The sequence below is a fragment of the Pholis gunnellus genome (genome assembly GCF_910591455.1).
Source record: "Pholis gunnellus genome assembly, chromosome: 12".
Lineage (NCBI taxonomy): Eukaryota > Metazoa > Chordata > Actinopteri > Perciformes > Pholidae > Pholis > Pholis gunnellus.
The window spans coordinates 22,336,966-22,347,795 of NC_136539.1; the positions used below are offsets into that span (position 1 = coordinate 22,336,966).

Consider the following 10,830-nt stretch of genomic DNA (forward strand, 5'->3'; position numbering starts at 1 on the left):
TACCTACAAGTAGTGCTTGGCGGTATACCGGTTGTTTTAATTTCCCATATGATATGAATTTTTCACACAATATAATGCCGGTGCATAGCCGAAACAACTGCTGTCACTCTTCAGCAGGAAGTTAAATGTATTTTTTGCTGCGTCGGATTTTAATGTCGGAGATACTTCTCTTATGTGTATTGAGAGGGACTCCTAGTCATGGTTATAACTTTATAACAATTAATAACCCACAACTAACGCTCTTTAACTGGGTTAAAGTTTTTTCCCTAAAAATACGTCGAAGTGAAGAACACCTTCTTTGTTCTGTGTGTGTGTGTGTGTGTGTGTGTGTGTGTGTGTGTGTGTGTGTGTGTGTGTGTGTGTGTGTGTGTGTGTGTGTGTGTGTGTGTGTGTGTGTGTGTGTGTGTGTGTGTGTGTGTGTGTGTGTAATCATGAACATAATTAAAATCGTATAAATGTTCCTTGAGTCTCTTAAGATCTCTTCTTGTGTTCATCATCTTATGAGATGAATTCTTCAGAAAACCTTCGTGGTCTTTTATCTCCCTGAATTCCTCACAGCCGTCCTGCTGTCTTTGTCTTCAGGTTCAGACAGGATGTCACTTCACTGTCATGCTGTTAGGCCTCTTATTAAAGCTGCATAAAGAGAGCTTTACAGGATCAGTAATTATCTATATTATTCTACTTCATGGGTCAGTCAATTAATATCTTAGATTGGCACGCTGCTTCCAGGCTTGAGATAATTATTTCAAACATTTTCATTTCAATAAATGTCAGTTGAGTCACTTTCTATCTCAGAAAGACTGTTTGGATCTCTGGAATGTGAATACGCACCTGCAGTTACCACTTATGGCCACAGGTGCCGCTAAAGACAACAAAACACATCTTCGAAATTTTGACTTACAGTTTTTCATGTTAAATGTTCAGCAAAAGAGCACGTTAGCATTTCACAGAATCTATAACGGAGACTCTATAAGGTGTCCTTGTAGTTTTTATCATTCATGCATTTATTTATTCGCTTCGGCTTTGAGGTCAAAAAAAAAAAAGAGTTTCACACATAACTCTTGGATTGGTTTGAGTGACAGAGACGACGAGGGAACCTGGAAATGGGTCGATGGAACTCTACTGACTGAAGCGTAAGACACACAACAATGTTCATACAACTATTGCTGCGCCTACTATTATTATTATTATTATTAATAAAACTCTTTCAATAATTATTACCAAATTCAGAATTAACTGAAACATTTTGCAAGTGTTGCTGCACTGCACAGAGAATTAAAGTCAATTGGTCTGAGGATCAAAAATCATCTTAAAAAACGTAAAAGCTGCAATATTAAATGTTTTGAATAATCACCTCCTAGGTACTGGGGCCTTGATGAACCTAATAATGGTGGAAGAGATCCAGAGTCTGGTGAAGAGGACTGTGCTGAAATTGTAGTTTACAAGGTCGTAAAAAGATACTGGAATGATCTGCTTTGTGATAACTCTTGGCATTGGATCTGTGAAGATCTGGCTTTATATTTCAAGGTTCAAGGGTTCAAGGTTCATTTATTGTCATTATTAAACACAGATGCACAATGAAATGAAGTTGTAGCACATTTATAACAACAAACACAACAAAACACAAACAGAAGTACATTCCTGTAGTGCATTTACTGAATTTGCTTCATAAGGAATGTAAACAGCAGCAACAAAAACAATTCTCTGGTCAGATAATATGGCCGACATCTTCACATTAAACATTCAACATGAGGAGAAAACATTGTCCATCAGCTGTGACTGTGTTTGAGCACCAAGCATCAAGATGTGAACACAGAGTCCACCTCCTCTGGTCCCTCCAGAGTCCTGCTCTCTGTCCTGCTGTCCACCCGTCAAGTATTACATCTGTCAACATGTTATTATGTGTGATATAAAGAGAGCATGTAAAGAATTAAAGCTTGTAATGGTAAAAGATATTCTTATGTGCGTATAACATTTAAACGTACAATGTAATCAGCTAGGCCCGTATAACAGAGTAAAGGAATGTTCGTGTGCTTAACATGAACTCACCATGTCCTTTGTAAGAAACATGACTCATCAGAAACATAACAGTTTGCAGAAGGTAAAAACGGAACCAGCGCCTTGTAGAAACAACACCTCAGTAAAACAAGAAATAACATCTTTGAGATGGAAGGTACCTCGATGCAGCGAAACGCGCTGGACATGGTCTCTAAGTGTATAAATACTCTGTACGTGAAACTGTTCTTTGAAGTCACTTCCACAGACTCTGCAATACGTATCTGTGAAACTGTTCTCCGCTTGCGCAAGCTAATAAATTGACTCTTACTACTTTGAGTATTCATCAGTATCTGTTTATTTACCAACTCTTATCCCGCATCTGCATAGAAATATTCCACAACAAGCTGCATATTATACTGAATAGATACTATAATGAAGCTTGACCCTGAAATGTACTTATTAGGGTAATAAAGTTGACTTAAACTGTTTTCTTCCACATTTAGAGGACTAGTCATTATTCTCACATTCACCAATGCACCATACTAGAATGAACATCTCCTCAAAGTCCCCTAAACCTACTATATTACAGTCCACTTAACAAATAACATGTATACAGCATATTTATTTCTATGTAATTTAAAATGACTTCAGTACTTGACCATTTAAGGAATTCCTCTCTGTCACGACCTGGCTCTGACAGCCATGACCTAATCAGGGAGACGCAGGCAGTTGACCAGAAAGCAAAGAGTTTATTAGACACAATACGTCTAGATCGTAATGGTGGTGGCGAACGAGCCGTCCTCGTTGCTCCACGGGGTGATAGGAGAGAGCCCATGTTCTGGAGCACCGGGCCCAGGTGTCTCCAGTTTGCAATCACCAGGAACCTGCCATTAAAGGGACACACACACACACACACACAAACAAGTACCATGGCAGGGAACCGTCACACTCTCAAACTGTTCCTGTTTGTGAGAGAAGATTGCCATCAAGTAGGCTGTGTTTATCACTTGTTACTTCCTCTAAAGTTAAACTTCAGAGAAAACTATTGAGACCAACAAGACTGGGTTTAGTCGTTTACATGCCTCGTAGTTTGTGCTGCAGATTTGACCCTTCATAAAATAATTTTCATCAATGGAGGAAATCTATGCCAAAGTTCAATATGCCAATCCTGTTGAATCAAGACAGTTACACAGACAGACAGGCAGTCTGTATACTTTCATCTGTCATTACTGTTGTGGATTTGTGCAGTGGCGGGCCGTCAGGGCCTGCAAAGCCTTCGCTGCTGGCCTAAACAGAATCACAAAGTTATAGCTATTTTATAATTCAATAATTTTTCTTAAATACACTACATGTATCATTGCTTCTAGTGCAGCTTGTTTTAAGTAGAGCTTTTATCCAATCATATTACTACTCAACGTAATGTTTACACTGAACTGTAAATTAATGATGATTCGTATGTCGAAAATCGAGAGAAGAGACAAAATGATGATTGCAGTAATACCTGTAGCTGATTAAGATAGTACATAGAATGTTTGTTTGAACATTCTTTTTATTCAATATGTTACTCTTAGTATAATTCATATAACATTAAAATACATGTATTCTTGATACATTCAATTTTATTGATTTTGATTTTTTATGTTTTGTTTATGCTTTAAACATTTTTACATTACATTCAAAAATACACATTGATGTCTTGTTTCTGTTTTGTTTATGCTTGGACATTTATTCAATTTTATAGAAGGTGGTAGTATAAATATCCGAGGCTCGGAGACAGATCTCCGAGCAGCCTTGATCCATGTAGACTGTATGTGAATCAACTCTGGCTCCTTCTTTGCAAAGAATAAATGTCCTGTTTAATGATTGTTACCACGGCTCGAGTGAATTTTTTCAAAACAGTCACAAACATTCAAAATAGAGTAGAAGTATAAAGTTACATTAAATGGGAATAATCTAGTAAAGTACCTTGAATTTGTATGTAACTATAAGCAGTGGCGGGCCGTGCATTTTATACCTGGGCCTTTACTGCTGTCCTGCAGCTGAAACACAGCTACGGTTATTATTTGTTTCGTGTAAAAATGAAGCCAACACCTGTAAATACACTAACTGAAGGGAATACGCCGATACTGCATCTCCTCTCTGCTCTGTCTGCAGCTGGGACTGCTGCACGAGGCTTCAGTGAGAGTACCCGCCTATGAGTGCTTTTGGGGAGGCGGAGGGGCTCACGGCAGCACCCGCTGCTCATTCACGACAGTGCAGAACGTACGTGTTTTCACGAGTCAAAACACCAGAAAAGTCTTCAACAACACCAGAAAAAGTCGCTAGATTTGTCACTAGTAGCTTTTCACAAAAAAAGTCGCCATGATGGTTCGGAAAGTCGCCAGATTTAGCGAGAAAGTCGCCAAATTGCCGACACAGGCACCGACTAAATATGTCCCCAGAGCAACATTGGACATAATAATGGTTCCTATCACATATAAAACCAAACAAAAATCCATCTTCATAAAAATAAGTTGTACAAATAATAATATATAAACAAGCATATTAAAGCTAATGCAGATGTAAAAAAACAAACGCATTTAACTTACCAGAGCTGCTGTTCACTATTTAAAGGCAAAGTCCATCCTCCTTTCTTTGTTAATAAAGAGTTTAATCTCACGGTTGTTCAGTACATCCGTGCGTTTTAGTTCCAGCAAGAAGTCCTTTCGATTCATGGACACCAGTGAAGACAGTCGAGCCTCCCCAGTTGTATTTCTTGAATGTGTTTTAATGCATTTGAGGGCTGAAAATGTCCGCTCCACAGAGGCAGCAGATATTGGGATTGTCACCGCCCAACATGTCACGCTAGCCCACTGACCAATCACGTACATGTAGGCCAGCTAGCAGCTCTGACACGTCAAAGAATACGCCCAACATGTCAAACTAAAGATCTGATTGGTTGAAGACTATGACAATCAACAATATCGTCCCCATTCACTTAAACTGCAAAGGGATTCATTTGTGAGTCTGCAGGCCTGGGGCCTCTCTTCTTACCTAGAGACACAAAGGTGAAATCTGATTGGATAAAAGCTCTACTTAAAACAAGCTGCACTGGAAGCAGAGCAACTGAGGAAGACAGTAACTGTGCAATGAGAACACAAGATAATGGGAACAATATTTTTATAAATTATGATACATGTAGTGTAATTAAGAAAAATTATTAAATTGTAAAATAGCTATAACTTTGTGATTCTGTTTAGGCCAGCAGAGAAGGCTTTACAGGCCCTGACGGCCCGCCACTGAGTACAAGACTTCAGTAAATGCACTCGCTCACGCAGCGGTGGATGTTTAATCTCATTGTTTCATGTTTTTCTTTGGGCCCATTCTGGAATTAGCTGCAAACAACTTGTTTCAACCATCAGAAAGAAAAAACAGATAAATACTGAGAGGATTTCGTTGTCACATGTGTTGTTTGAAGATAAAACGGTTTCTTTACCACTTCTTGTCTTTCTCTTTACCACTTCTCTTTTCTTTCTGAGACACTGTTTAAGTTTTTTTTTTCCCCTAAAAATACGATGAAGTGAAGAACATCTTCCTGAAAATGATTCTGAAATGATGTAAACTTTTGTGTGTTTATGATCATCAGCGGACAGCTTCCACATTTCAGGGAAGAAAAAGACCGATTTTATATTTCTTAGGTTGTTTACTTTATCAGGTTTCATCGTTTCATTTATTAAAGCTTGACTTTACAGGTAAAGCAACGTAAAAACACAGTTGTTCTGGTCTGTGTGTGTGTGTGTGTGTGTGTGTGTGTGTAATCATGAACATTATGAAAATCTTATAAAATGTTCCTCGAGTCTCTTAAGTTCTCTTCTTGTGTTTATGTCTGTTAAGTCTCTTTCTATCTCAGAAAGACTGTTTGGATCTCTGGGATGTGAATACACACCTGCAGTTACCACTTATGGCCACAAGTGCCGCCAAAGAGAACAAAACACATCTTCGAAGTTGTAACTTACAGATTTTCGGTTAAATGTTTTTCTTTTAATGTTCAGCAAAAGAGCAAGTTAGCATTTCACAAAATGGCCTTGCTAGTTTTTTAGCAGAAAAATCAAACAATTACAGTGACCACCAACCAAAAGGCTCTTTGACGTTTCGTTACCTTGTAACTCACGAAGTTAAAATACACTTAAGGTTTTATTTTCTTTGCTGGATTTTTCCAACACAGACCAAGTTCCAGAGGAGTTTGAAAGTTTTAATTTGACTTAGAAATACTTATATACTTACGCATATCATGGTGAATTACATTTTAAGGAAGAACGACAACTAATACTTCATTTTCATTTATCTCAGAGACTCTGCTAGGTGCCCCTGTAGTTTTTACATTCATGCATTTATTTATTTGCTTCGGTTTATAGTTCATTAAAAGTCAGAAATGCATTTTTGAATCCAGATTTAAGGGAACTTTAGACTTTCGGTATGCATGTAGATGTAGAACTTTTCATGTTTCAGTGGATGATGATGAAATAGAAGATTTTTTTAGGATCTTTGAATGTCGTGACTTCCTCTTTTTATGAAATAAATTATAGCCAACAAGAGTTTCCTCATTTCATGTAGTTTGTGCTGCTGAGCTGACCTTCTATGGAATAGCTGGCATCCTCGAGAGCGATGGAGGAATTACATGTCCATGAATATGATGAACCTGATGACTCGAGCCCTTCCACCAATCGGACAGGTGAGAATGTGAACAGATGTGTGTTGTTTATTGTATTGATGACTGTGTTCACTGGTCTTCTCTGTGTTCAGGTCCCAGGAGCTCAAAGTTGAAGTGCAGATCTCATGGAGCTGTTTTTCTGTCTCTGGGGCTGCTGAGTGTTTTCCTGCTGGCTCGACTCATCAGCTTCTTTGTCTACTGTGAGTCTGATCTTCATTAAAGTCTTAACTTGAGATTTTCAGCAGCGTTAATCTGCTCTGAAAGATGTTTTACCTAAATGTCTATCTGCCATCCCGGCTCCTCTGTGACGCTTTTCTTTTTATTGACTTTTCATCTTTTGCTTTTTGTCCTTGAAGAACTTTTTAAATATGTTTTTAGAAGCACCACAGAATAGAATGAAACACTGACCTTGTGAAGCACTTCTTTTGTTTATATATTAATTATGAATATGAATTTCTCCATCCTACAGCATCATGTAGATCAACAGCATCGCCTTTCACCAACTTTTAAATTGACACTATACCATGTTTGAGTTCAGGTTGCTGCTTGTCATTTCAACATTTACTCAGTATTATTATGTTTGCTGGGAAAAGATGATGGGATTTTATTGTAAATATACAATAACAGTGTTTGGATTTGTCATATCTTTATCTTACAAGAAAATGATTTCCTGCATTTCATATTTTCTAAAACTGTATTTTATAAATATGCAAATGAGGCATTATCTAATAACTTTTGGTGAATTTAGGAGAAATCTACAGATTCAAATAGAAAGTAAAATAAATAAACCTGAGTGTGTTTTGGATGTTGTCTCTCCACGAGTCTAAAAAGAAGCAAAGTCGCTTTTGCTCGTTGCGTTGCCTTAAATGATCACCAGTATGAATACATGAATACACCAGTATGAATACATGAGGTTTTATGATCTTGATTTATTCCAGACCATAACTCAGTGGGTGGATCAGCTGCAAATCTGTCCCCTATCAAAGCCAACCTGACTGAGCGTCTCCGGGCCAGTGAAGACGAGCTGTCCTCTGTGTCTGAAGAGAGAGACCTGCTGAACGCCAGCCTCACTCATCTGACCAAAGAGAAGGACAGACGTCAGCGTTTGTCCACTAATCTGACCAAAGAGATGGACAGACTTCAGCGTTTGTCCACTCATCTGACTGAAGAGAGGGACAGACGTCAGCATTTGTGCAAACAGAGTGAGTGTTTGTCTCTGTTTTTTTATACATTGCCTACTTTTTGTTCTGATGTGATGAAGAAATAAATCTGTAAGTAATCAGTCATTTGATCCAATAAGTAATTGGTCTGATAGTCGAGTGTGAGGAGTCACTACAGACCCTTCAAATGAGGCCGAGGGAGGAAAGTTTCAAGTGATTTATTGTTATGTGCACAACAACTACAGAGAAGCAATTGTTTGCAATGAAAACCTTAAATCTCAGTCTCCCTACAACAATTAATTAAATATGTATTTTTTAAAATCGCACAAGTACAAATGTGTGTAAGAGACATAAAACAGTTCAGAAGTTCCAATACAAGGATAAAATATAACATATAAAATGAAATAATGTATTTGTGGAAGATAATAATTGCAAGATGCATAAACTTGTATGTAAACAGGTATTTAGTTCTTTTCTCTGTGTAATGAGAATCTTATATACAGAGATGTAGAACAGTAAGTTAAAATAAAGTGATGTGTGTCGTAGTGATGCGCTCCACAGATCAACAGTTCAGTGGTCTCAGCAGGAAGTCAACAAAAACACACAACTTCTTCATTTTAAGGACGTGGGTCTTGTCTGATCTTTAATGGTTTATGTTTGCATCATTTTTACAGAGAAAACGTGTCCTGAAGGATGGAGGATGTTCAGTTGTTCCTGTTATCTTCTCTCTACACGGACTGATTCCTGGGAGGAGGGCAGAAAGGACTGCAGAGACAAAGGAGCAGATCTGGTGATCATAGACTCGCCTGAAGAACAGGTAGTGTGTAGTAGTATATATTTATATTTAGTTTTTCCAGGTGACAACCTCTGGGTTTGACAAGTGAAGTCAAAGCTTCATGTGTAGTCTGTGTAGTTTTATGTGTTGTCTAGTGTAGTATTTCTACTTTTATTTGAGTAACTGACCACGCCTGCTCCTTTTTCACCACGCTGCACTTTAATGTTTTTATTGTTCATATACTTTTTATTCTGGAATATATTTTTTGTTTATATTTCATGGGTATTCATGCCCTCCCGTCTTTTCTTCTTCTTTTTTACTCTGCTTGTATTCTGTATATTAGTCGATACAGATGTGGACACAACATTATGATGTATTATTTACTGTATATCATAATGATTAGATTAAAATAACATGGCATCTCTTTGAGCTAGTACGATTTATAAGTGAATTCTTATCAGAGTGTTTGGATGGACCACTGTTAACTACATTAATAATATGTTTGAAAATTAAATTTAAAAAAAAATAATACAAAATTCAAATACAGACTTTCTGTCTTTTTTATTTTGAACAGAAATTCCTCTTAAGCATTATCACACATAACTCTTGGATTGGTTTGAGTGACAGAGACAACGAGGGAACCTGGAAATGGGTTGATGGAACTCCACTGACTGAAGGGTAAGACACACAACAATGTTCATACAACTATTGCTGCGCCTACTATTATTATTATTATTTTTAGTAAAACTCTCAATAATTATTACCAAAATCAGAATTAACTGAAACATTTTGCAAGTGTTGCTGCACTGCACAGAGAATTAAAGTCAATTGGTCTGAGGATCAAAAATCATCTTAAAAAACGTAAAAGCTGCAATATTAAATGTTTTGAATAATCACCTCCTAGGTACTGGGGCCTTGATGAACCTAATAACGGTGGAGGAGATCCAGAGTCTGGTGAAGAGGACTGTGCTGAAATTGTAGTTTACAAGGTCGTAAAAAGATACTGGAATGATCTGCTTTGTGATAACTCTTGGCATTGGATCTGTGAAGATCTGGCTTAATATTTCAAGGTTCAAGGGTTCAAGGTTCATTTATTGTCATTATTAATCACAGGGATGCACAATGAAATGAAGTTGTAGCACATTTATAACACAACAAACACAACAAAACAGAAACAGAAGTACATTCCTGTACTTCATTTATTGAATTTGCTTCATAAGGAATGTAAACAGCAGCAACAAAAACAATTCTCTGGTCAGATAATATGGCCGACATCTTCACATTAAACATTCAACATGAGGAGAAAACATTGTCCATCAGCTGTGACTGTGTTTGAGCACCAAGCATCAAGATGTGAACACAGAGTCCACCTCCTCTGGTCCCTCCAGAGTCCTGCTCTCTGTCCTGCTGTCCACCCGTCAAGTATTACATCTGTCAACATGTTATTATGTGTGATATAAAGAGAGCATGTAAAGAATTAAAGCTTGTAATGGTAAAAGATATTCTTATGTGCGTATAACATTTAAACGTACAATGTAATCAGCTAGGCCCGTATAACAGAGTAAAGGAATGTTCGTGTGCTTAACATGAACTCACCATGTCCTTTGTAAGAAACATGACTCATCAGAAACATAACAGTTTGCAGAAGGTAAAAACGGAACCAGCGCCTTGTAGAAACAACACCTCAGTAAAACAAGAAATAACATCTTTGAGATGGAAGGTACCTCGATGCAGCGAAACGCGCTGGACATGGTCTCTAAGTGTATAAATACTCTGTACGTGAAACTGTTCTTTGAAGTCACTTCCACAGACTCTGCAATACGTATCTGTGAAACTGTTCTCCGCTTGCGCAAGCTAATAAATTGACTCTTACTACTTTGAGTATTCATCAGTATCTGTTTATTTACCAACTCTTATCCCGCATCTGCATAGAAATATTCCACAACAAGCTGCATATTATACTGAATAGATACTATAATGAAGCTTGACCCTGAAATGTACTTATTAGGGTAATAAAGTTGACTTAAACTGTTTTCTTCCACATTTAGAGGACTAGTCATTATTCTCACATTCACCAATGCACCATACTAGAATGAACATCTCCTCAAAGTCCCCTAAACCTACTATATTACAGTCCACTTAACAAATAACATGTATACAGCATATTTATTTCTATGTAATTTAAAATGACTTCAGTACTTGACCAT

The 10,830-nt window shown here is 37.5% G+C and overlaps 1 protein-coding gene across 1 annotated transcript; it reads left to right on the plus strand.

Moving 5' to 3' along the window:
• Nucleotides 1-6,595: 6,595 nt before the first annotated feature.
• Nucleotides 6,596-10,611, plus strand: LOC306704428 (uncharacterized protein). Its single transcript, XM_079170779.1, has 6 exons — nucleotides 6,596-6,709; nucleotides 6,781-6,888; nucleotides 7,627-7,890; nucleotides 8,523-8,665; nucleotides 9,198-9,301; nucleotides 9,528-10,611. The coding sequence occupies exons 1-6, from the start codon at nucleotides 6,643-6,645 to the stop codon at nucleotides 9,682-9,684; spliced, it is 843 nt and encodes a 280-aa protein (XP_079026905.1). The 5' UTR covers nucleotides 6,596-6,642; the 3' UTR covers nucleotides 9,685-10,611.
• Nucleotides 10,612-10,830: the final 219 nt, after the last annotated feature.

What these genes read in the sequence shown, in the direction of transcription:
- LOC306704428 (XM_079170779.1), top strand. Translation starts at nt 6,643, where the DNA reads ATGGAGGAATTACATGTCCATGAATATGATGAACCTGATGACTCGAGC. An exon ending in CATCAGCTTCTTTGTCTACT is followed by an intron (nt 6,889 to 7,626) that starts GTGAGTCTGATC and finishes GATTTATTCCAG; the next exon opens with ACCATAACTCAGTGGGTGGA. An exon ending in TAGACTCGCCTGAAGAACAG is followed by an intron (nt 8,666 to 9,197) that starts GTAGTGTGTAGT and finishes TATTTTGAACAG; the next exon opens with AAATTCCTCTTAAGCATTAT.